The 26,558-nt window shown below is 40.2% G+C and overlaps 1 protein-coding gene across 2 annotated transcripts in view; it reads left to right on the forward strand.

Moving 5' to 3' along the window:
- Cep162 (centrosomal protein 162) overlaps positions 1-26,558 on the forward strand; it is a 66,161-nt gene that overhangs the window by 13,538 nt on the left and 26,065 nt on the right. Inside the window, exons 7-18 of one of the 2 annotated variants that reach the window (XM_052187692.1) lie at positions 606-724; positions 2,312-2,342; positions 2,748-2,864; positions 8,898-9,089; positions 9,632-9,713; positions 13,661-13,934; positions 14,964-15,225; positions 19,931-20,061; positions 20,355-20,582; positions 21,159-21,299; positions 22,577-22,689; positions 24,528-24,633. In XM_052187692.1, the coding sequence (XP_052043652.1) occupies positions 606-724; positions 2,312-2,342; positions 2,748-2,864; positions 8,898-9,089; positions 9,632-9,713; positions 13,661-13,934; positions 14,964-15,225; positions 19,931-20,061; positions 20,355-20,582; positions 21,159-21,299; positions 22,577-22,689; positions 24,528-24,633 (1,796 nt within the window). The remainder of the gene's footprint in view (positions 1-605; positions 725-2,311; positions 2,343-2,747; positions 2,865-8,897; positions 9,090-9,631; positions 9,714-13,660; positions 13,935-14,963; positions 15,226-19,930; positions 20,062-20,354; positions 20,583-21,158; positions 21,300-22,576; positions 22,690-24,527; positions 24,634-26,558) is intronic. The other variant, XM_052187693.1, reaches the window with a different exon arrangement.

Below are 26,558 nucleotides of genomic sequence, written 5' to 3' on the forward strand. Positions count from 1 at the left end.
AAAGCTGTGGGGTGAAGTGTCGAGTCCAGGCCTCCTGACTCCTGGTCCCAGGCCACACTCTTGAGCACTCTTATCCTACTTTTATATACTGCTATGTACACCCACACCATAACTCTTTCCATGCTGAGAAAGGGTTCCTGCCCTTCAGCCCACTGATCACAATCAGTCTCTCGATTTAAAGCAAAGAATTTAAAAACTGATGAAAGAGATAGTGGCCAAATAACTCTTGTTTCCCCATAAGTAGACAGGTGAAATCAGTTAACTTGGAGACACCTTTTCCTTCCACTGCAAAGACAATGAAATATTATCTAGGAGCTTTATAGCAAGAATTGTCCAGGAATGGAGAACAGCAGAAGTTCAGTAGGGCTAATATTTGTGTAAGGAACATGACAAAGTACAGAAAATAAAACTAAGATAGTCTTCATTTTAAATTGAACTCAGTTGTAAAAAAAAATTAATTAAAAAATAAAAAAGATCTTGGAAGATGCCTCCATGCTGTCACTTTAGTGGATTGTACTTAGAGCTATCTTCTGTGCAAGCCAGCAATCCTTTCTTGAAATTTGACTTGACAGTGTGATCCTTCTGTTCCTAACAATAACCTTCAGAAACATACAGTGATGATTTTGAAGATGCTGAGGATACTGATGAACCTTTGATTACTAAAGATGAAGAGACCCATCCCAAAGAAAACTCTGAGTCAGGAAAAGACAGCTTTCCCAAACAGGTACATACCAGTTGTCTTGCAGCCATTTTTGTGTCTGCTTTCATCAGCTCGGCTGACTCACCATGTGAAGTCTCAAGGTCAAGTTCTTCATGGCCTTGCTCATTGTTAGCTTAGCAAGTCTCAGGTGTTGATATAAATTCTACAATCATGATAGTTGATGCTTTATTTATATAAGATGGCCTTTGCTATATAGATTCCTTAAGGTAAGCTTAGAAATTGAACACAATGTTAATGCTACTTTATGACTGGTCTATGAACTGACGTTGTTGTAACTCATGTCCTTATGAAAGGCTGTAAATGTGCCTTCTCAGGACCAATAAGGGGGTAGTCTTAGTGTCTGGGACTTGTGTGGCTAAGATAAGGAGCCAAGCTGCTTGCTCACGCCTGGCTGCTGCTCTCTAGTTCTGCCTTCCCTCAGTTCTTACCTCAGCATGTGCTAGGGCCACCATTAAATACTACCTGTAAACCGTAATTTACCACTCAAGTTATAAGTCGTAGTTAATGGGATTGTCACTGTTTATTATTTGGTCTTGATCTGGACAGTCTTTTGGGGGGACTGTTAGAACAAGATGTTTTAAACATGTATAAAACTGTAAATTGTCTAAATAGAAATACTTTGACGTTATACATAAATGCTTTCATTTTAGTGTATTTATTACATTTTCAAAGTGAATATGTATCACTCAGTTTGCAAGAAACAAGATGATTTTTTAAATTAACAGAAAAATTAATGTGACCTCATGATATCTTTAGAAACTTAGTGGTATTTATGTTTGAAATTTGGCAATCTCAGTGTTTTATAAAAATTAGTCATTAAAAAGCCTGATGGTATCATTTATCTGCATACTGATAGGGAACCCACCCAGGGAGCTGAGTAAAAGTCAAAATAATAAGAAACTGAAGTTCTAACTGTAGGAGATGCTGCACTCAACGTAGCCAAGAAAGGAGTCAAGGGCATTGCTCCTTAAAGATCCGGTGGTTTTTGTTATTTGGTAGCATGCATGTCTGGAGTTATTTATTTCAAACTATAGAAGAAATGAACAATTGATTGATAATGTTAAAATTTTAGGCTCCTATGAAAAATAGCCTTGTTTCTTTGATTTTTCTTTTTTAAATAAAGAAAAGCAGAATTTTTGAGCAAAGTAGATGAGCTGGTGTTCTCTAAATACATTAAGAAAATCTTTTTAAAACCTAAAATAATTTTGGAAATTGCCCAGGTTTAGAAGAGGCAGGGCTAAGTTCCTGCAAAACTGTGACCTGGGTGAGTGTTGGTGATGTGCTGGTGAATTGCTTGAGTGTTGGTGATGTGCTGGTGAACTGGGTGAGTGTTGGTGATGTGCTGGTGAACTGGGTGAGTGTTGGTGATGTGCTGGTGAACTGGGTGAGTGTTGGTGATGTGCTGGTGAACTGGGTGAGTGTTGGTGATGTGCTGGTGAACTGGGTGAGTGTTGGTGATGTGCTGGTGGAGGAGCCTAGGAGACACGCTTCTGACCCCTCATGGCTCCTGCTTCCCAGGGCTCTGCTCATCCTTGTGCTCATTTAAGTAATATTGTTTTCAAAACATGTAATTTTCTTCTGTTAATTTAGGAGGAAGAGAAAACTGGCATGCTGGCTAATGGTAAATATTAATTGGCAAATAATTAGACTTCAAATATCTCATCTAAATAATTTTGAATAAAATATCTTTACTTTAAGGGTCTCTCTAAGGAGTTAAATTTCATAGCCTTTCAGTCATGTGTTCTCTATGCCTCTCTTGCTGTTATGTTTGAAATGTTTCCTTTTCCTTTTCTGTTTTTCTTGGGCCTTTTACCTTCTACATAAATGTATAGATACACATTCAGTTGTGTGCATGTTGATGTTAGTCTGTTTTCTTGTACAGAAACTCTTGTTGGTAGAAGCACACACATGGTTGTACACTTACACTGTTCATCTGTAGATATTTGTTCTTAAGCAGTGCATATGATTCGTTTTATCGGCACACAGCTTTCTACACTCCTCACGTTTTTCTTTTATGTTCCTGTAGTTGTGCTGCTTGACTCGTTTGACTCTGTTGAGGATGTCAACCTTAGCAATCAAGAGAAAGCAACCCCGAAAGCAACGGCCCTCCCAGAAATGATGGACGGAGAACCAGCAGACATAGGTAAAGAATGTGAAACCTTGACTCTCCTCCAACTACTATAGAATTCTCTGTGAGTAACTGGCTTCATTTCTAGGAAAATAGATGAAATAACCATCTGGACATTGGAGACATTCAGTTTCATAGCAAGATCTGTCAATACGGGGGAGGGTTAGCTAGCTATTGTGTTCACCCACAGTGTTCACCATGTGTCGGGAAATAGGACCTGGGTTTCCCTATGCATCATGTAGTTCCCTCCTTAGGAACAGGTAGGTCACACCTTTAAATTCTGAAGTTTCCTTACAGCTTGTAACAATTTTGTGATAATGCCTTTTCAACCTGTAAAGCAGTAGAACTATCATTACCAATTGAATCTTCCATGAAATTAAGATTGTGTCCATCAGCATATATTGTTTTGATGTAAAGTATAATTCTTGATTTCCCACATTGGGACCTTTTTAACCATCTTGATATGGTGGGAGGGCTCGGAGAACTTATTAATTTGTCAGGTAAACTGTGATACCTGGATAAAAAACAATAGAAATTACAAACCAACTCTAAGCATCTTAGACTTTGTTTAAACTAATTGGTTTCTTGTTGCAGTACAGTATACCTATAGCAAAGCTCATATTCCTTGCTACATAGCTCAGTGTACTTCATTTGTTTTGTTGTTGTTCTTGTTGTTTTCCAAGACACAGTTTCTCTGTGTAGCCCTGGCTGTCCTAGAACTCACTCTGTAGACCAGGCTGGCCTTGAACTCAGAAATCCACCTGCCTCTGCCTCCTAAGTGCTGGGATTAAAGGCGTGCACCACCACCGCCAGGCTCATTTGTTTTTAATATTTGGATTGTGTGCATATGTGCATGATTCTCACCTCTGGAGGCAAGGAAGCCTTGCACACACGTCGTGTCGTCACGTCGTAGCTCAGCTTTCAGGAGTCAGCTTTCTTCTGCCATTGGTTCTGAAAACTACATCCAGATCCTAAGGCTTGTCTAGCATAGGGTTCACTTTCTAAGCGATTGATTGCTCTCTGGTCTGATGAATTTTTAAACATTGAACATTCCCATGTCATCATCATCTAGATCAGAAATAAAGAAGACTCTAACTACATTATCGTGTCATAGCTCTAATTTTTGGTCAACATCTTCCAAATGATCATCACTATCTAGATATGTTTGACATAGTTTCATCTTCAAATATAAAATAAAAGTAAAAAAAAAAATCTGGGCATAGTGGTACACGCCTGTAGTACTAGCATGTAGTAGACCAAGACATGAGGATGGCAAATTTAAGGTCAACCTGGGCTATATATTGTGACCCAGTCTTGGAGATGGCAAGATGGCTCAGCCAGTAAAGATATTTGCCACTGGCCAGACTATTTGAGTTTAATCCAGTACCTGTATGGTAGAAGAAATTACTCCAGCAGATTGTCTTCTGACATCCTCACATGTACTATGGCACACACTCACACACACACACACACACACACAAAATAATGTTTTTAAATTTAAAAACAGCTGAAATCTCAGAGGAGGAAAAAAACCATCAACAACACCAAAAAGATATTTTCATGCCAGGCAGTTGTTTTTATGGATAAAGGCAGCATGCCTTTAATCTTAGTACTCCAGAGACAGAGGCAGGAGAGTTTCTGAGTTCACGGCCAACCTGGTCTACAGAGCCCAGGACACTCAGGTGTTTTGAGACTCTGACTCAAAAAAAAAAAAAAAAAAAAAGAACTGAGGATAGACATTCTCATAAGGACATAGTTTTGATTTGTCCCTTAACCTAGTATTTTACCAGGATGACACGTGTGCCAAGCATGTCTCTGGTCTTACTACTATTTCTTTATGCAACAGCGTTGCCACCACTTGAGTACAGTCTGTGTCTCCTCATAGTTTTTAGTTAGTAGCCAGGAGCTTTTTAAAAGAGGAGTGTAGAACAGCAGGCACTCTAATCAAGGTATACACCAGGTTTATGTGTGAGAAATGATCTGAGGAGTGTTACAACATGCATGAAACAGTAAAAAAGGCAAGAGTTACTGCATGATCTCAGCAGAGTGCTACAAAGTTATGGAAGTGACACTCTTGATTGCACAGATTAGCTTTTATTACATGCTTAAGTTTCAAAGCAAGATTTCACCTAAACATCTGCAGGATTTATGATTCTCTCTGAAACACTGTGGGCAATACAGAAAACTCAAAAACCAAAAAGCTCGTGGTAATACATTTGTTATTCTTGTTTAAATGTCTCTCAATCTGCAGTGATTCTGTTAGTCAGCTACTGGTAGGTCATGCAGTATGGTTTTGTTGCATAACCTTGTATTCATGTTCACAGTTTGTTGCTTATGAGCAGTGTGACTCTTATCTAGTAATGTCTTTAAGTCTATTTCCTCCTGTTTAAGATGGTGTCGTAATGGTCAGCTAATGTGGATATAGCATAGTTCATTTTACGTGTCAGCAATTGTGGCTCAGTGAGATAGTTCAGCAGGTAGAATATCTTGCTGTGCAAACCTGATAACCTGGACTTAGTTCTCAAAATGCTTGTAAGGGTTTTGAGAACTGACTCTACACAGTTGTCCTTTGACTTCTATATCCAAGATGTGGCATGCATCTCTCTCTCTCTCTCTCTCTCTCTCTCTCTCACACACACACACACACACACACACACACACACACACAAACTCACACATTATTTTTAAATATAAAAGAATTCAGTAACCACTATGTAGCAATAGCATGCTGGTTATCATTACTGGTAGTCTTCAGATAATAGCTCAAGCTGTAATACAGAACTCGAAGCATATAGAATAAACAGTTGGTGTCCGTAGGGTGTTAAGTTTATTTAGTGTTTCTAAAGTACACTTGAAGTATATCTTTAAAGTACAGTTTGTAGGTGAGCCTCTGAATTTGGTATAAAAACAGAAAGGCTCAATGGCTTTTTGTTTTGTTTAACCAGGTGTCTACTAGCAATAAGCATCCTGGATGGATACCATGTCAGTGAGCTTTCATTAGCATCATGAAATTCTTGCTGCTAGGCTCTGTATTAGAAAAGTTAGTAAATATAAAAGTTAGGTTTTCCTAATATAAGGCCAGATTATTTTCATTTTCACTTGTATTCCAGACAAGTTGTTGTGTCAATGATGCACGCCTGGAATAGTCATCACAGGATGACCCTTGTTCCATGAGTCTAGGCCTTTTCTCTGCATGTGGCAGTTGATAACTTTCTGTAGTTGAAAGTAGAGGAAGCTTGAGACTTGTATAAAGTAACCACAGGGAGTCCTCTCTTGTTTAGTGTATGCAGAGAAGTAAGCCTTCTTACTTACATAAAGCTCATGAAGTAAGGTCATTTGCATTAACTTTTAATATGCTTTGAACTGACAAAGGACTTTTCCCTGCTCCATCTCCAAGCAGCCTTGGTATATCTAATTCCTAACAGTTAGGTCATTTCTTTCTCCATGTATTTAGTTCTTTGTTGCTTTAAGGCAATAGCTCTCAACCATCCTAGTGCTGCAACCCTTTAATACAGTTACAGATGTGGTAATCTCCAACCATAAAATTATTTCCGTGCTTTTTCATAACTGTAATTTTGCTACTGCTATAAACCATAGTATAAATATCTATTATACAGGATATCTGATATGCAACCCCTGTGAAAGGGTTGTTTGACCCCAAAGAGGTGGAGACACCCAGGTTGAGAACTCGTGCTCCAAGGCCTGTGGCTCCCCTACTGACCCTTCATACCTACTGAATGGCATGGCTACTCTGCTGCAGTGCCACCCACTCCACATGCAGGGCCTTCTGAAATGGACACAGCAGCTCATCCAGTGTCCTCCTAGTTTTGTAAAAAAAAAAAAAAAAAAAAAAAAAAAAAAAAAAAGGAAAGTATTTTATGGCTTTTCTTTTTTCATAAAAATTAGTTATTTTCTTGGTTGTTTCCCCCTAGATGTGACTGTAGTGGGGGCAGGTAGGCTCACTTCAATAGAAAAGATGGCAGAACAGACCTTTCCCTTGGGTTGTCTTTAAAGAACACTGCTCTTTAAATGTTGGAAACTGCTTTAATAGTATCCTCCATTTTTAAGTTTATCTAACTTAAAACTATGGTTGCTATTAATAACTATGTTTGCTATTTAGTGTGTGTGCTACAAATAGTCTTGGTATATCTAGAAAGAAATTTCCATAACACTTAGCTCCCTGCCTACATGTAATGTGGAGGGAAAATATCCCCTTACAGCTGTGTTCTGTACAGTTTCTGTTGTGTATAGAACATGACATTATATAAACTGTTTCATTTTTAAGCATTAATTAACCATATATGTCAAAAGAGGAGACTGGTCACCCTATTTAATGTTTTCCTATTATATGGCTTATTCCTCAATTCTGAAAAGTCCACTGCTAAAATAATAAAATATCAAGAAGATATTCATAAAATTATTAAATTGTTATTCTCATTAGTGTTGCCCAAAATTTGTGAGCTGTTGAGAAGACGGCCACTAGCACAGGAGGAGTAAACAGTGGATATCAAGGTTCTGTGTTCTGGGTGACTGAGTAAGAAACACTGGTAGCAAAACAGGTTTGGGTGAGGACATTGCAAATATCTTGTAAAAGAGTTTGGTGTTCCAAAAAGAGGACAGAAATGTAGATTGGGGAATAATGAAACAGGCACATAGATAAGGTTACAGATCTTGGTAAAACTAGCTGGGGGCTACAGACACCACTGTGTTTGTTAGAACACTTGCTTGGTACTTACAAGGTTCTGGGTTCAGACTCAATACTTTATAAAACAAGCATGATGGTGCATGCCTATAATCTCAACACTTGATCAGAAGTTCAAAGTCAGCATGGACTGCATAAGATCCTCTCTCAAAAAAGAAAAGGGTCTAAAGAGATGGCTCAGCAGGCAAGGGTTCTTGCCTTGCAAGCCTGGTGGCCCAATCTCTACAACCAGCATAGGTAGACAGAACCAACTCCAGTGTTGTCCTTTAATCCCCACATGTATGCTTGTATTTATATGCATACCATATATATCGAATAATAATAAATAATGTAAAGGAAAGGACAGAGGGGAGGAAAAAGAAAAAAATTAACTGGGCTTTTTAACATATTCAGAGGGTTTTAAAAGAGGGCAAGAGATAGACCATTTGATGGGTGTGGTGGTTTGAATATGCTTGGCCCTTGGGGAGTGGCACCATTTGGAGGTTTGGCCTTGTTAGAAGATGTGCAACCCTGTGGGGGTGGGCTTTGAAGCTCTGCCCAATGTGGCAGTCAGTTTCTCCTGGCTGTGGTCAGATCAAGCTGTACAACTCTCAGCCACTCTCCAGCACCATGTCTGCCTGGACGCTGCTGTGCTTCCTGCCATGACCATAATGGACTAACCTCTAACACTGTAAGCCAGTCCCAGTTAAACGTTTGCCTCTCAAGAGCTGTCTTGGTCATGGTGTCTCTTCACAGTATTGGAAACCCTAACTAAGACCAATGGGCCATTGACAAACAATGGAAACGTGCTGGCTGGAGTTGTAAGAATTACAACAAGAAGAAAGGTTGCAAAGGAAACAATGACCAGGGAAAGGCTAATGTCAGGAGTCTCACAAGCCCAGAAAGGACACGTGATTGGACTTGGCCATTCAGAAACAGCTTTGTGTCATCACTGCTTTAACAAGATGTTGAAACACTTGGTAGTTTGCAGAGTTAGAGGAGCATGCTTATGGTAGAGCCATTACAGACTGAGATGATACCACAAGCAGAGTTGCAACTGGTAGTGTAAGGCAAGGATAGGGTTCTTCAGAGGAGTGCGTCCATGTAGAAAGTAAGAATAGTTTTACCCAGCACAATGACATTGGTTGAGGACCATGAGAAGGCATCGACTGATAAAGTTAGACTTCACAATTACATCAGGACCTGCCTCACCTTGCTATGACTTCATGCTGATAGCTTACCCACGTTTCTGCCTGACTCTGCTTTGTAGTAATGCCATCGTCCTGTAGCCTCGCTCACCGTTCCTAAGGATTGGCTCAGTATTGTCTGTATGAGGTGATGTGTAGGAGTTGTATTTATTTCAACAGGTGTTCCTTATGGACAAAGCAGTGGTGATACTGAAGCCCTGCACCAGGCTTACTGTCATGTAGCTCATTCTCTGGGAGACACGGGCGAACCAAGAATTGAGGCTAGCACTGTACAAACTGTCAGGAGCTCCTTAAAAGATGGTCTTCAAGAAAACGAAGAGTCTTCAAAGAACATCTCTACCACCGAGTCCGGTAAAGGCTGACAGACTTAGGATGGATGTTGGATGAAAAATGAACAGACAGAATTTCTCTATTTACCATCTTTAAACACTGCCACAAAAGAATATTTTGCATACAATTTCTGTGGTGAAGACTTCTCGGTGTTCAAATGTAAAGGGTGTGATCAAATGAAACCCTGCCTGGATCGACTCCACAGTTAAAGCCAAATGTAGAATACAGCTCACATTCTAATATGCCTTGACCAAACTAAGCAGCAAGCTTGGCATGTGTGTGTGTGTATTAATGGTTTTTAATAGAAAATAGTATTTGAGGTTAAAAAGAAAATACCTAGCAAGTGTGTGTGTATATTCTGGGTATGGGTAATAGAGATGTATTTTATAAGTTCAAAGAAAAGGTTCCTGGTGCAGTTTTGTTATACAAACTTAGTTTATTACATATGCCATTTTCTTAACTATATGAAGTAGAGAAAATGTGATTTGGGTGAGATTCAGTGTGTAAATTAAGCAATTTAGGCATCAGTTTTGGTTTCTAATTTAACTTTTCTCCTCTCTTAGATCTGCCCACAGTAGAGGAGCTGATGAGGCCTATCAGGATAGATTCCTATGGAAGCAGGGCCTTTGCCGTGCAGCCTGTCAGGTATGAGGTCTGAGCGGTGCCTTACGTAGGATGGGGGCTTAGCTAAGTAGTGTTTACTGTTTTACTTATTACTTTTTCACAGGCAACTTACAGCCATTTATTCTGTAGAATAATCCCTAGTGAATGATTAGTGAAAAAATAGAGGCTTGCATGTGTCTGCCTATGAGCCACTGCTGTCTCCATTAAAATTCTCCTGGTACTAAGAGAAAAAGAGCTACTAAAAAAGTTGGTGCCATTAATTAGTTCTAATGTTTTCACTAAAAATATGATTCCTCATCTTTCAGTGGCACATGGATAGTCAAATCACTGTGGGGGGGAATTAATTGTATTTTTAAATGAATCACTGGTTTTCTATTTTATTAATCAATTCTGACTTAGTCACCAGCTGGCCATCATCTCACAGGGCGAGCTCTGAAGTCATGGGAGAGATAGGCTTTGTGGAAGTCCTGCAGCTCCAGAGGGATCTGTCATGCTTCGGGGCAGAGTAACAGTCACAGGAACCTGTTGTAGACAACTCTGCATTCATGTAGCATTTACAATATCACATCCTCTCCCTCACATTCCTTTTAACATACAAGCAGGCAGCTTCAGATTCCTCTCACCACAGCTTAATGACACTTAACATTTATCACATGTTATCAGTAAGCAAGAACTACACATTCTTTGTGCGTGGTAATTCAGCCCATCAGCAGCACTGAATATAGTCCATTGTTTTCTATGGTTCACAGACAAGAAAACTAAGGTCTAAGTTTAAAATAACTGTCCAAGGTCATACATATGTCCATAGTCAGAGAACACAGGCGGACCATGTGCTAGCCACCTGCATTGTCCAGTCTCTGACTTCTTGAAACAATTCCTTGAAACCATCCAGTCACCTTCTTATTTGTGTTTCCAGAAACATTTTAAGCCCCTACTTTCATCCATTTTCTCATTGGGTAAATCTGCTTGTGAGTTCTTGGCCTTGTTCCATACTTAGGTAGTTAAAAGGAAAATGACACAGTGAAGCTTAAACTAAAATCTGACCCTCGAATGCAGAGTCCAGCCTCACTCAGAGCTGTGCACCAGTCAGCATCTGCCGAGCAGAGCCTGCCACTCATTGATGTCTGAGGAGACATAATGGTGCAGAAGCTTTTCTTAGACATCTTGTAAAATTATTTTAATGATATGAATTCTAAAGCATACATTTCTATATTTGTTTAAAACCTGAGCACATATACCTTTTCTAGAGCAACCCCTGCTTTGGGTTATCCCAGGTATAGACCCATAAAGGGAATTGCTGGATCATGCTGGATCTGTTTTTACTCTTTGTGATTCTGGATCTTTTATAGCAACTGTACTGGTTGACATTTCTACCAGGAGTGCACAAAGGTTCTAGTCCCTCCATCCTCACCACCATTAACTGTTTTCTGATAGCCACTATGATGGAACTTTGAGGATTGTCTTATTTAGGGTTTCTGTTGTGATGAATCACCATGACCAAAGCAGCCTGGGGAAGACAGGGTGTATTCAGCCTACACGTCCAAATTGCTGTTCATTATTAGAGGAAGCCAGGGCAGGAACTCACAGAGGGCAGGAACCTTGAGACAGGAGCCGATGCAGAGTCATGGAGGGGTGCTGTGTACCTGGCTTACCCAGCCTCTTTTCTTGTAGAACCCAAGACCACCAGCCCAGGGATGGCAGCACCATATTTTCCATCAATTATTAATTAAAAAAATTCCCTACAGACTTGCCTACAGCCCCCTCTTATGGAAGCATTTTCTTAATTGATGTTCCTTCCTTTTGGATGATTTTAGCTTGTGTCAAGTTGACATAAAACTATACATCACAAAGATGTTGTTCTACGGGAAGTAAGTCAGCCATGGAGAAAACAAACACCATATGCCCCCGTGTGTTTGAACAACATGAAATACTTCAAAGTCATAGGACAAAAAGAAGAAAGGCAGGAGCTTGGTGAGGGGATCTTTGATGCTTGTAGAGTTTCTGCTTCACAAAATCAGAATGTAGGGATGGGTGCTGTAAAGTTTGTTCAACATAATGATCATGTTTTACCACTGAAATATACACTTAGAATAGTAAAGATGGTAAATTCTATGTTAAATATGTGTGCCACAGAAAAATAGGATAAACAGCAAATAAAAGGAAAACAAATCCACCTACATGATCCAAGGAACAATAATTTCAGAAATGTCAATCTAGCCATTAGCACATTTTAAATCTTTAGCGATTGTCCGTCACTCATCAGTCACACCTGGATCAGTGAGGCGTCTGGTCTGCTTGGCTCCAGTCAGCTCCACGTTCCATGTTACATTCAAAGTTCTTTACTAGATGAAAATTTAAATCTACTTGAGGTGTTTGGTCCTTGACCCTCTGGAACAATAACCCCGAAGACCACAAAGGATGTATGGCTCTAGTGTGAGAATATGTTTCATAGAAAAATCTAATGATACTCTATTTCTCACACAATCTTCCCAGGATGAGTCAGTCCTATTGATGATGTCTAGACATGAAGAGAAATCCCAATAGGTCTTTTCTTGTCAGTCCTCTACAAGAGCCCATTCTGTCCTGAGTTCATCTGGTTTCTTGTAAAAGCTGGTCATAGTCAGCGCTTTGTATCATCACATCTTCTCGAGCCACTTGCCTATTCCTATTTCTCTTACTACTCCAGGTGTGTCATGTAGTCTGCCTCATGTGAACTTGTAGGTGACAGATTAGCAAATGTTTTGCATGAAAATATAATTACCTCTCTCTGACCTCTGCTATCAGTCTCCTGATACCTAAAGCCCACCCATTCTAGCACTCACGTTCTAATGGCAAGAACTAATAAATGACCCCATTCCAATGCGAGGGAGCAAGGAATGCAGCCTATTTGGTATCCAGCAGCAACAGGAAACGCTTTGGTTTAGCATCTACACAGCTTCTGCTGCCATGAACAAGGAAGAAGCTGATATTTCTCCTACTGGTTTTAAGTGCTTTAGACATTTCCAGCATTTACTGAGTAGTTGGTCTACATAATATAGAAACTCTAGCCTCTTGAGCTGTTCTACAATTACAAATCGTAAGATATTCCTATTTTTAGCACCCTTGTGGTTTACTGGTATTTAACCAAATATAGGAGGACATTCTTTAAGTTATATTTCTTAAATTTTAAAAAGAGTGTTTCTGAACTTTTGCCTACATATATTTCAGTCCACCACAAGCTTTTCTAGTGCCCATGGAAGCCGGAAGAGGGATTTGAATCCCCTGGAGCTACAGAAACAGGCAGTTGTCAGTCAGTCTATGGGGGAATTGAAACCAGGGCCTCATAAGAGCAGCAGGCTGTCTCCACCCCATATTTCTGACATTTTTAATATTTATCTAATTTGTCTTAGTTCATTAAATGGTAAATGCTTTATTTTAAAATTCTGGTGATTTTTTTCTTTTTGTTTTAAAATATTCCTATGCTGTGACTATTTTATGCTTTTTAATATTTATTCTCCATGATACCTTGTTATAAATTATAATCACTTTAGTTTTACAGAGATTTATTTAAAAATTTTCCTACTTCAACTACATGTTGATTTAAATTGTGAATAAAAATTATTATGCTTCATTAAAATAATCAGAAATTAGTCAGAATTACACATGCTTGTAATCTCAGCACTCAAAGATAGAGTTAGAAGGATCAGGAGTTCAGGGTCATCCTCTACTAAAATGGGAGTTAGAGGCCAGCCTGGGCTACATTAGACCCTGCCACAAAAGAACAGAAAAAAATATAAGCAGTTACATCATAACCTGTGGGTGTGCTAGGCAATTGGTATTGGGTTTTGTTGTGTTGGGTTGTAAATGACGTATTTAACAATATAACTTCGTTTCAGTATTTACAGCTCATGTGTATATACAAATGTGGGTGGGTAGCTGAGGAATTTGTGCTACCATCAGTTTACACTGTGCTCGGGTCTATTCTGTAGCCTTAAGAATGCAGTGGACAGTAAAGCAGCTGAATCTGTGAGCTCTTTACCCCTGAGGATGAATGCAGACACTGTGTCTCAAGACACTAGACATGCGGTCCAACTTCCCCACAAACCTGACGAGAGTGTAGTGCTACACAGGACAGCAGGTGAGGGCATGGGCAGCAGCTGTCCAGCTACGGAAGAGCATTTGGACAAAATGTACCTGGAGATTTTGAGGAAGAAAACATCTGTTAACCCTTCACTATTACCTCAGGATGACAAAATGAACCAGGTAAGATGTGTATGCTTGGGTTAGTGGGGCTGATGGCATCTTCTTTGGGTACTGTCATTCCTGTGGGTGGGGCTTATTACCAGAATGTCTAGTTTCCGAGCTCAGCGTACCACCAAAGTAGCGTTCCCTTTCTTTCAGAAGGGATTCCGTACAGTTGTCTCTTGCTTCTATTTTCTTTGTCTTTCCTTTAATAACAAGTGTAAGACCTGGATAGTTTCAGAAGTCGTCTCCGCATCACCGCCTCACTCATGGCTCATCTTCCTCACAGTCTACACCACAGGAGAGCTGCATTTCACAGGATTGTGATTAGCATCTGTGGCAGAATTCACATCTCATTGTTCCTCTTTCCCTGTTTTTTATCTTTTTGCTTGGTTCCAGTATTTCATTTTCAATTCCTAGTCTATAAAGCATGTCAGTTCTGTGAAATGAGGCAAGGTGTTGCATTAGTTTTTTATTGTTACTGTGATAAAATACTCTGGGGGAAATGACTCGGGGGGGGGGGGGGGGGGGGAGGAAAAGGGTTTGTTGGTACACAGTTAAAGGTACAGCCTATGATGATGGGAAAGTCAAGGCAGCAGAGATGAAGAAGGCCAGAGCAGTAAATCCCGGGCGCAGCAAACTTCCAGGATCCCAGTCAGGGAATGGTGGTGAGCCTTCTCACCATGGTCAGGATAATCTCCCAACCCCCGCTAGAGCATCCGGTTGCAGCTCACTAACCATCACAAATAGATTCTTAATCCTTAAATCCAAAGCAAAAGATACTGTTTTGATTGTCATTTCAAAATATCTTCATTATTCTGATAACCACACAGTTATAAGCTTATTAGTTTGAAGTACTTTGTCCTGATGCTAACTTTGAAGATAGGTTTTGAAACACTGAAATTCTAATGAAGTAGAGAGCCTTGCTGTAGTTTTCCCTTCACAGACCTCACTGTTTGCCAATCACAATCTTGCCATCTGTTAATTTTCATTAATAATAGTAGTTGAAGTTCATTCTGATACTAGAGAGCTTGTCCTTGGTATATGCAGACGTCCAGGTCCCGGCTCGGTGCTGGGCAAGAGGTGCCTGTCATCGGCAAGCAGGTGCCGTGGAAGAAGGCCAGAAGTGCTCCTCCTTTGCCTAAGAGAAAGCCACAGAGTGGACTGTACGCGTCAGCTCGGAGCTCAGGCTACGGCAAACCCAGCTCACCACTCCAGTTATTTTCAACTCTTGAAAAGAAAACTTTAAAGGATAATACAAAAACTAGAAGTGTGAGATCCATTCCCACCTCAAATCAATTTAGAAAAAAAGGTAAGAATATATTCTTTTCAAGAATTGGATATACATATAGTACATTCTTTAATTTTCTTTGTTTTTGTGGAGAATAGTAAAGAACTGTATATTCCTTTTGAGATGACTTCAGTTTACATTTTACAGTTTTTGACCCAGACAGTAGCAGTGAAGGCAGTGAAAAGTGGTTGATGAGAATACTGAAAATCCGTGCAAAGGTAGAATCACTATAGGAGATCAAACAGAACAAGAGGGTCTGCAGAGTAGGCAAAGTGAGCAGGAGGAGCCTTGGCAGAATCTTTAGGGAAGCTGTATGTCAAGGAGGCTCTGTTCTGCCGTTTGCTGCCCACGGGGAAGAAGCAGGACTGAGAACTGCCCTTTAGTTTCAACAAGCAGGTGGTCATCAGCAGTGTAGGTCGTTTTCCTTGAATGAATGGGAGGAGGAGAGGGGTAGAGTTAGTGCTTCAAGTAATAGAACGTGCTGGAGAAAGTTCCTGTGAAAGACTGAAGATGGCATAGCTGACTCAGGAGGAGGAGTTAAGAGATGCTGTGGGGGTCAGTGCAGTAGCACTGTGGGTAAAGATGTTTGCCACTTCATCCTAGCAACCACTGTTAGTCCTAGAACCAACTCCTAAAGTTGGTCTCTGGTCTCTACACACACCACACGCATGCACACACAATGTTAAGTAAATATTTTTAAATTAAAAAAAAAAAAGAGTAGCACGGGAGATGTCTCAGCTCCTAGCAGCACTGGCTGTTCTTCTAGAGGTCTGAAGTCCCAGCTCTCACAAGGTCGTGCATAACTGTCTGTAATAGAATCTAATGCCCTCTTCTGGTATGCAGACGTACATGGAGACAAAACTCTCAAATACATAAAGTACATAAATAAATATTATTTTATTTATTAAAAAAGGAAAGCTTTGTTTTTGCTGTAGGTGGCAGTGGTGACTGTATATGTGCGCACTGCTAGGACAGACTGAGCAAAAGGAGAGGCATGGACAGTGTAGTAGGTAGAGGAGTAAGTGTCAGGGCAGTGGCCTCGCCTTAGAAGAACTGTAATGGTGCACAGTGGGACTTCATCGGCTGGGAATGTGGACAGTCCTGAGTTCTAAGAAATGTGGAGGCACACAGAGAGAGAACCAGCTCCCAGGTGGATAGTTGCTGGTACAGGGAGGAAATGTGGATCTTCCTCTTGTTTGAAATCTAACATGGACTGTCAGATAGGAGTGAGGAGGGAAAGAAGGGACCATGAAGCAACATCCAGCAGATACTGAGTTGCAGGTTAGAAGGTCGTTGTGTGATTGGTGGAGACATCAATCTAGATCAATCAACCTAGATCCTGCCAGTGTGAGTGAGCCGCTGAGGGAGATGGGCATTAAGGAGCCAGAGCCCAGGGCTGCCCAAGGCCTGAGTGTGGAGAGATCATTGCATGAGAAGGCAGAAGTGTCGTGGTGATTGAGAGAGGATCAAGGGGAATGATGGGTTGATAGAAGGAGGCAGCAGCATTTTGAGTAATGTTAGCTAATGTTCTACATTTGTTTTCCCATATTTAAAAATGTCACAGTATTTGTATATCAGAATCAAAGCACATTACTCATTTTTATACTAAAAAATGAAGTGATAGATGATGTCTATCTGTTCTTTCACTGACCTTTAATCTCTCTTTAGACTGGTGTGTGTGTGTGTGTGTGTGTGTGTGTGTGTGTGTGTGTGTGTGTGTGTGTATGTGTGTGTGTATACAGAGTAGCTGTACTTACTAAGAACTATAATTCTTTCGGAGTGGCTAATTGTTACAGGTTGGGATCCTTGGGTAGCAAACCGGTGTATGGAAGTGTCGAGAATTTGGTTCACATTGGTTTGAATAAAAAAATAAGTCCTGTTGCTAATCCAAATAAACTCTTTTCTTTGTCATGTTAGCACCAATCCAGAGATAGGGAGCTAAGAGCTACAGCTGGGAAAGGAACCAGATCCCTTCTTTCCAGTTGAAGAATCCAATGGGACTTCTGACTGGTTTAAGATTTATTTTTATTATTTTTAATTGTGCGTGTGTGTGTGTGTGTGTGTGTGTGTGTGTGTGTGTGTGTGTGTGTGTAAATACGTGCACATGTGTACAGGTGTCCACAGAGGCCAGAGTCTTCAGATTCCCTTGGAGCTGGAGTTACAGGAGATTGTGAGCCACCTGACGTGGGTTTGAGGCCCTCTGCAAGACAAACACATGCTCACAACCACTGCCCATTCCCGGCTCCCTCCAGCTCCACTTACAAGATGACATCTGTGTCCTCATTCTGTCCATGGAGTGACAGTAGAGCAGCCAGATCCTCGGTGTTCCATTAGGATTTCTTCCCTGGACACTTACGGAGCCATTAGCATCCATCTTTTGACTAGAGCTGTGGCCACCACAACTTGCATATGGTTTAAGGGGCCAGCTGTGTTGAGCTAAGCACACCACTGCTCATGACAGAATTAGGTATCTGATAGAGGGAGTCAGTGTCCTTGGCTTACAAGGACAGATTGAGAACTACGCGCTAGAGATTGCTGAAGCCTATTGGTGTTTCCTGGCCTCATGTTCAGTGTTAGGTATTGCCAGCATTTCCTTCCCATCCAGGAAATATAAAATGAAATGATATATTATTCCATTTTCCCATGCCACACAAGCAGTAGGTTTATGTTTTCAAGGTATATTTATTCTCTCTTGTAAGCACATTTCTCTCAGTTTGGAGATTTAGTTCATGTTTCTGGTTATTAAGGAAATTGAATGTCTCTTACCAATGTGGAATTACTTTGGTATATTTCTTTTTAATTGAATGTCATTGATGCATTGTTTCTTCAAAAAGAGCTTTAGGGTTCTAATTCTGCAATATTTTGCTGTTTAAATTTCATTATTATTATTATTATTATTATTACATTATTTTACAGTCCAGCCATTATTCCCCCTCCCACAGTTCCTCACCTCATTCTTCCTCTTCCCTGTCTTTGAGACGATGCTTCACCACCCCAGGCCTCCCCCTCCTCTGGGGTCACTAGTCTCCCAAGGATTAGGCACATCCTCTCCCACTGAGGCTAGACCAGGCAGTCCTCTGCTATGTGTGTGTCAGAGGCCTCTGACCAGCCTGTATCCCGCCTGGGTGGTGTGGCTCAGTGGGTCCTCCCAGGGGTCCAGGTTAGTTGAGACTGCTGGTCTTCCTCTGGGCCGCCCTCCTCTTCTGCTTCTTCCATCCTTCCCCTAATTCAACCACAGGGGTCCCTGACTTCAGTCCTATGGTTGGGTGTCAGTGACTACATCTGTCTCAGTCAGCTGCTTGTTTGGCCTCTCAGAAGAGAGCTGTTTTTCTTTCTTAGGTAAGGGGGAAAAATCCAGATGCTGTCTCTGCTATTAAGAGCCCTTCCTGCTCTTCCAGAGAATCTGGTTCAGTTGCCAGCACCTACATGGTAGCTCACAACTGTAACTCCCATACCAGAGGATTCATTGCCCTTCTGGCCTCCTTGGGCACCAGGCACAAACATGGTTTATAGATATATTTATATAAAACAAGCATTTATACACATGAAAAAATTCAGGAATGGTAAAATCTGGTAAAAAGACTGGCAGGCTAGACTCACACACACAAAACCACCTGTGTTTGGCTGTCTGGTTCTGAACAGTCATGTCCTGGTAAGACACACCTCGCCCTTGGTCATGGTAAGGCCTACCAAGTGACTGGAAGGGATCACGTGGTGCATCTGCAGTGACGACATTCTTTTATGGATGATTTAAGAATTTTCTTTGGAAACACGTGAAGCACACTGAATGTAATGATGACCATAAGGAAAACCTTTATATGCCCCCCCCCAAAATAAAAAGATGAAATATTTCTGTGAGGAAGTATTGAATAATTTCTTTTAGCTTTTCTGTATTTTCAAATACATGGTGATACTTTTACTTAAAAAAAAAAACTTTAAACAGTTGGATCTTGAGGAAATTGCTGCAAACATACAAAATGTGAAGTTACTTATTATGTTTTACGCAACTGGATAATGCTTATAGAATGATCAGACCTGGTCGCATTTGAATGTCGACTTTAAGACCCAGCGAGGCATCTCCCTTTCACTCCTTATTGCTAACTGAATAGTGTGCCAGCCTCACGATTATTTCTACCTTTGGAGATTTAGGAGTTACTGGGAAATCAGAAAGTCAGACCAAAATATAGAGTAGTCACACTCTTTTCTAATTTTAAACTATGCTATTGAATTATAACAGTACCTTTGGATTCAGACTTAGGTTAGCTGTTATGGTAGTCTCTACACAGAACATTGCTGCATTAATGGTGTAAAACCATCACACACTGAGTATCAAAGGAGTGCTCAAGGCACAGTGACTCTGAACTAAAACTATTCATAATCACTAGCTATGTTTTCTCTGATTCATCCTAAGGATATCCTTGCTGTACCCATCTTAAAGAATAATTTGTTCAAAAGTGATAAAGCCTTAAAGTCACCCTGCTTCACGGTCTTCTCATAATCATTTAACTCCATCTGTCATTTCAAGTATCTTGGGTCAGAAGTAGATGTTGACTGTGGGTGGCTTCTGGGGACGCAGTGACCATAGTGAAAGGACTGTGAGTGTGGTGCTCTTAGCCTGTGGCAGTCATTTTACCTTCCCATTGCCTGTCCTCATATTTACTGTCCATCACTGCCGGATGCACCTCCAACCTTGTGTTTGTGATGTTTTCTTATCTGAAATATTTAGAAATACTATCTGGAACAAAACTCATCAAGCCTGCAGCTTTGAATAAAGCATCCCCTCACCATGAGGGTAGCCCAGCTACACCTAAGAGGCCTGAAGACCCGTCAGAAGATTCCTTTGTTCAGGGACAGACTGTAGGTATTGAAGTTCATCTTAATATTTATAATTTTTATACCTTAAAATTATTTTAAAACTAGATTATAAAGTATGTGTTAATTGCATACTGTATATAAGAAAATGTCACAATTGAAGTTGATTAATATATACAAATAAAATATGAAATTTCTTTTCTGTGTTCACATTGCTCTTACTGTTTCTTTGTAGTGGAGCATTATTAGCCATGTCATTTCTAGTCTTTATTGTTCCGTTTGTGTTCCAGCCGTAAAGGTACAACTAGTATAATGAAGCAGTGTTTCTTTTTTGACAGGAGCCTTCAGGGTCCTATGGTGGGAACAGAGAGAAAGAATTACTAATGCTGAAAAGAGCGCAGGATGCGGAGGAGAAATGGAGGGGCGCGCAAGCGCTGATCGAGCAAATTAAAATGACGTTCTCTGAGAAGGAGAAGGAGCTGGAGAGCGCAGTGGAAAGGCTGCAGAGGCAGCAGGAGAGAGAGCTCTTCAGACTGAACCAGGAGAATTACATTCTTCAGGCCAAGGTAACAAACACACCATGTCCTTCGGGGTTTCTTTTTTATTTATTTAAAAAAAAACAAAAACAAACCAAAAAAAAAAAAAAAAAAAAAACCAAAAAACAAAACCCTGTGCTTCTTACTAAATTCCTTGTCATCCCTGTGGCCTTGAGCTATCGATGATGTATTTGTCACATAAAATTTTGGTACTTTCCTTACAAAAGAGTGAACTGGAAAGAGGAAAAGGAAAACTGGCTCATTTGGATGATTTCCTGTGTCAGGTGTCCTTTTAAAAGCACACCAAGGAGTTCATTATGACCTTCAGGGAAGTGAGCGTTTTAGCAAGAATAGTGTGAGATGGTGCAGGATCACTGTGCCACTAGTATGTTCCTGAGTCTCCCCTCTCCAGAAAGTCCCTGTGCTGACTTGACTGTCATTTTAATTTGCTCGATCAGTGCTTGCGCGCCCCTCCATTTCTCCTCCGTCATAGCACTTCGCAGTATGGTCATCAAGGGAGATAGATGCTTTGGGTTCGAGAACCCCTTTATCTTCCTCACTTCATTTTTCCTCTGAGAATGAATCAATTCCTTCATTTTCTTAAAGTTAAGTAGCTTTGAAGAAACAAGCAGAAAACAGAGGTGGCTACAATTTGGAGAAACAGCTGACCCCCTCACCGAAGAAAAACTGAAACAAATTCAAAAAGAGATACAAGAACAAGAGACACTTCTTCAAGGCTACCAACAGGTATGGTAATAATTATAAAAATAAGGCATATTAAAATACTGCTGTGGTCATGTAGTATTAGATATAAATAAGGTAATAATTTGACTAGTGGCTTCCCCCCAACACACTTTCCCCCCCCCCTTACCCCCACCCCACCCCCACTCTCCTCCTGTACTCCCTCCTATGGCCTGGGACTCAGCGTCCAGGAGAGCCTCAAGGTTGTGATCCACCTCCCAAGTCCTAGGTACAGACATGCACTGTCTTGCCAGTTGTCCTGCACATTTTGTATTAGCCAGGTTAAAGCAACTAAGAGCATCAGTTCTGATTTAAATAAAAACCTAGTTTTAAATATTAACTTTAATGTCTGCTGTGAAACCATGTTCAAACCTTCTCACCCTCAGGCTCTGTGAGGAGGGGAAACCTGGACAGGTTTAAGACTTCGCTTGCTCCTCTGCCTCCCTTTCTGTCCTGTTCTCTCTTGTCCTCTGCACCATTACATTTTCTTTTACAACTATAATCTGAGTTCCAAGCTGTCCTTTTTCAGCCAGAGAGGATTCAGAGAAAGCATTTTCACACCAGTTCCTCTGAATGTTTTGCCAGCACATGCTGCCCTCCGTTTAGTGAGATCCATTCAGATTCTTCATCCCGTCTCATCTTGCCACACAGACAGGGATTTTTAAGATTTCACAGACCCTTAAGTGTGTCTGCTGCCACCTCATAAGACATACTTAAGGTCTTTGTATGTGGACGTGCCGCCTGCCAGGCACTCGTCCACACATGCTGAGGTAATCCAGAGTTTTTGGATTACCACCTCAAAAACTAGTTTTCCACAAATTCTCAGTGTAAAATGAGGTCAGTAAGTCTAAGCACACTCATCTGTTCCATATCTAATTACCTCACTGTGCGGAGCCCATCAGGCCCAAACTAGAACTAGTCTGGAGTCCCACCACGCTTCCTCACCTTCATCAGGACACGGGTGATAGGGCGCATTGGCTCCATCTCCACTCACCTTCACACCACACAGACGAAGTGCAGGCTAGATCACCCCTTAGCCCTAGACCCTCCAGGGTACGGGGATTCTGTAACTTTTTTTTTCAAGTAAAAATTTTTAACATTTCAGAAAGAGTTGTGTCTACATAAGTTGCCTTCTAAGATAATAGATGCGTGAAAAAGATTTTAAATTTATAAAATTAAAAACAGGAAATTCTAAAGACCACTTAAGTGATTTTTCTATTAACATTTCATTTTATGTTATACTGCAATTTTTAACTAAAATCCATTTTTCTGTCTTTAAAAAGGAAAATGAAAGATTGTATAATCAAGTAAAAGATCTTCAGGAACAAAATAAGAAAAATGAAGAGCGAATGTTTAAGGAAAATCAGAATTTATTCAGTGAGCTGGCTTCTTTGAAGTGAGTTCTTTTGAAATTTTTACCTTTGCGTGTACTCGCCAGTTTCTAAGCGTGTTATATTAATAATGTAAGGTTTTCTTGAAAATGTCACTTTTGCATCTATTTTTTTCATTTATACATTGACTTTCAGTCTCATAACTCATATATTGAGATGATTTTTTTTACTAATTGATAGCGAGTATATCCACATGTGAGTTTGACATTGCTTTTAAGAAAGTGAAAATAGATAAGTTTAAAATGCTTAATCATTCCCCAAGCGATGATTTGACTAATAATACAGAAGTAAAAATAAGAACCACAGTATCACCTTGGCCTTAGGTTATGTAGAAATTGAATAACCATAAGGTAATTCTGGAAAGAGGAAAAAGAAACAATAATTATAGAAAATAGAACAGGAAGAGGAAGGAGAGGGAGAGGGTAAAGGGTATGATCTCCTGGAGCCTGGCTTCATTCTGGGGCCACCAGGGAGCTCTAGAGAACAGACCCCTGCTCCACAGCTTTTGTCTAGCTGAGCAAGGGAATAGCCCCAGCCCTGGCTGGGATGTACCTGAGAAAGGACTTGGAGTGTCTTCCGGTTGAAGGCTGTCATTTGGCTGCGGTCATTTGTAGAGAGAAAGAACAAAAAACAACAAAACAACAACAACAACAAAAAAAAACCCAACAAAACCACCTATGAGTTGTTTCTGTCCACCCCCCGGACCGCAGAGTAATCAGAGCCTCTTTACTCATCTGCTGGACCCTGGAAGGACAAATGCTGAACCTGTAAACATGGACAAACTAGGCTGTTGTCTTCTACTAGGAAGTGACCATTTACTGCATCATTTCACATAAATGTCCAGTCACTGAGGATGTTACCAGAAGATTCGTGGACCATGAATGTTATGAATGCTAACCATATTTATTAACATCTTTTGGATGACTTATAACTTGAAAAGTATAGCCACTAAAGAATGTAGTAAAATAAAGAGTTCACACCTTATGATAGACAGAATGATAGCTATACAAATTGGCCAGCAGACGGCGTGTGGGTTTGTGGTTTTTTGTCCCTTTCTCCTGGTCAGTGTGGTCCCAAACCAGCTATGCTGATTAGATTCTTGAAAATACTTATCTCTTGTTAGTTACTGATGTTACTGATAAGGATTTCTGCAAAGATCCGACCTGAACTAGAGCTGTAACTCAGCAAAGTCCTGGTTCAGTCCCCAGTACCACGTGCAGTGGGCCTGCTGACACACCTGTAACCACCGCTCTCTGAGGTCATCCTCAGCCGTATAGCAGTGTAGAGATCAGCTTGAGCTACGTGACTGTGTTAGATACCAGATAAAGATCTTTACCACCTGGTTTCTAGAAAATACTCCAGAATCCCAAACTAAATGAACATCCATGATAAAATAATCCACTTAGATGATTTATTTAGAACATCAAGGCTATATTATCTTATAATTTCTTGAGAAAGTATCTAAAAATTTAATCTGCGGTCCAGCTATGTTTTGGTTTTGTTTGTTTCCATGTATAACCTTGGGGGTTTGTGTTTGTCAGATGATAGGAGGTAGCAACAGTGAGGTCAGGAGTGGGCAGAAAGCTCTAGAAAGTCAGCACAGTTTCTGAGACACTTCAGTTCTCTGAGAATTAGAAGCAATGTTTTTAAATTTTCAATTAAACCAAAATATTAGGATTTTTGTTCTTCTAAAGTAAAAAGCATAAGCATTTCCTGCAACCACATTCTCTTTAACATTTCTAGTGATCCATGTAATTCGAGTTCATTAAAGGTATTTTGTATTAAAAGGGGTACCTTGGTTTTTTTTTTTTTAAATTAAAAAAATCCTTTTTTTTTAAATCAGAGAACAGATGCACAAAAATCGTTTTCTATCTCAAGCAGTTGAAACTACAGAACCCACCAAAAACCAGAGTTTTACAGATCTTCTAGCAGAATTACGGGCAGCACAGGTAAGTTGAATAAGGATTTTAACTATTGAGCTTAGAAAAGTTATCATAGAAATTTCAGAATGTGTAAAAAAAATCTGTAATAATTATATAAATAAAATATATTTGAAATATATTATTTGAAAATTAAAAAGTATCTACGATTAGCATTAGGTATTCATGTGACTTTAATACACAGAAAACCTTGGAAACTGGTTTAAGTGGTCCTTGCTCTACAGTACAGCCTCTCCTCAGGCATTTACCATACAGAGCCACATCAGAGGCACTGTATTTGGGGCACATATAGACTTTATTTCAAATAAATTCCCAGGGCTGAAAAGATGGCCCAGCTGTTGGTAAGGAGCGTGCACTACTTTTACACGCATGCGCATACACACACACAGGCAAACAAACTCATGCTTATGCAATTAAAATTAATAAAAAATTTTAAAAACAAATTGTAATACATACACTGTATGCTAACATAGGCAAACACTATGGAGGTGACTGTTAGCTTTTAAGGTTTATAACTTTTTGCCTATTTCCCAAGGTACTCAGTGCACATCTGGATGGCAGACTGCATATTACACACACTCATATCGTAGTTACCCAGGATAAAGGTGGGGATCCAGCTGTCAATTGGTAGTCTCAGTTCCTGGACAACAGAATCTATTCATAAAGTCCTTTCCTATACCTGTATCTTGAAGGACACCGCCTGTGTTTTCTTCGAGCAGCTTCAGTGTTTTGGGTTTCTCATTGAGGTCTCTGACCCATTTAAACCTGTTTTTACAGGGCAGTAGATAGGAGTCTATTTTCATTCTTCTACATATGAATGTCCAGTTTCCCCAGTACCGTTAGTTGAGAAGGCTTTCTTTAGTCAAATGCTAGAAGGTCCTAGTTATCTGTATTCACATTTGCATCTTTTATTTTGAGCCATTGGTCTGCCAGCCTACCTTTGTGCCAGTAATACACTGTTTCTATCACCATAGCTCTGTGTATGTTTTGAAATCTGGAATTCGCTTTAGCATTGCTGTGTTTGTACAGAATTGCTTTTGCTGTCAGGGATGTTTTGTGGTACCATATGAATTTTATGACTTTTTTTCTATTTTCATAAAGATTGAGATGGAGATTTTGAGTGGGACCACATTGCATCTATAAATAGCTTTGGTAAAATGGGCATTTTCAAAATATTAATTCTACCAACCCATGAGTGTGCCTTTCCATTTTCTAGTGTCTATCTCTTTTCTTAGAAGTCTAAAGTTTTCATTGTGTGCCCAGTGATTCACAAGGGAGGGAAAGTCATATTTTTGGGGGGGGGGGGCAGAGCCCTCTCACACACCATACTGCTGTGCCGTGACCCCTGTCCCTGTACCTAGGCACACCTAGAGTGAACATCCATCTGATTGTGAGACTGAATTCAGTGATACTTCAAATTCTGAAATAATTGTAGTGAAGTAGATACCATTAGACAGCATATCTAAGACAAAGTAGTCAAACAAAAGGCATTTGCAGAAAGATACTGGGATTTTTGAAGCCCATAACCCTGCTGAGAAGACATCCATGGATCACAGAGATCACACATTGTTTAATGAAATGAGTCTAACATACCTATAAAATCCCAAATTACATGATGTTTATAAATATATTTATTTTCTTTTGTGAGACTTAACTTTAAATCATAAGATAGTATAATACAGCATTTGTGAGAATTTGTAGTTTTATTACTGAGTCCAAGACTTCAGCAATTTTAGGTTCTCTCACTTTTTCTGTGTCTCTGTCTCTGTCTCTGTCTCCCTCTCTCTCCTCCCTCTCCCTCTCCCTCCCCCTCCCTCCCTCCCTCTCTCCCTCCCTCTCTCTCTTCCCCTCTCTCTCTCTCTCTCTCTCTCTCTCTCTCTCTCTCTCTCTCTCTCTCTCTCTCTCTCTCTCTCTTTTCCCCCCTCCTTCCCCTG

The sequence above is a fragment of the Apodemus sylvaticus genome, chromosome 7 (genome assembly GCF_947179515.1).
Source record: "Apodemus sylvaticus chromosome 7, mApoSyl1.1, whole genome shotgun sequence".
NCBI classification, from domain to species: Eukaryota; Metazoa; Chordata; class Mammalia; order Rodentia; family Muridae; genus Apodemus; species Apodemus sylvaticus.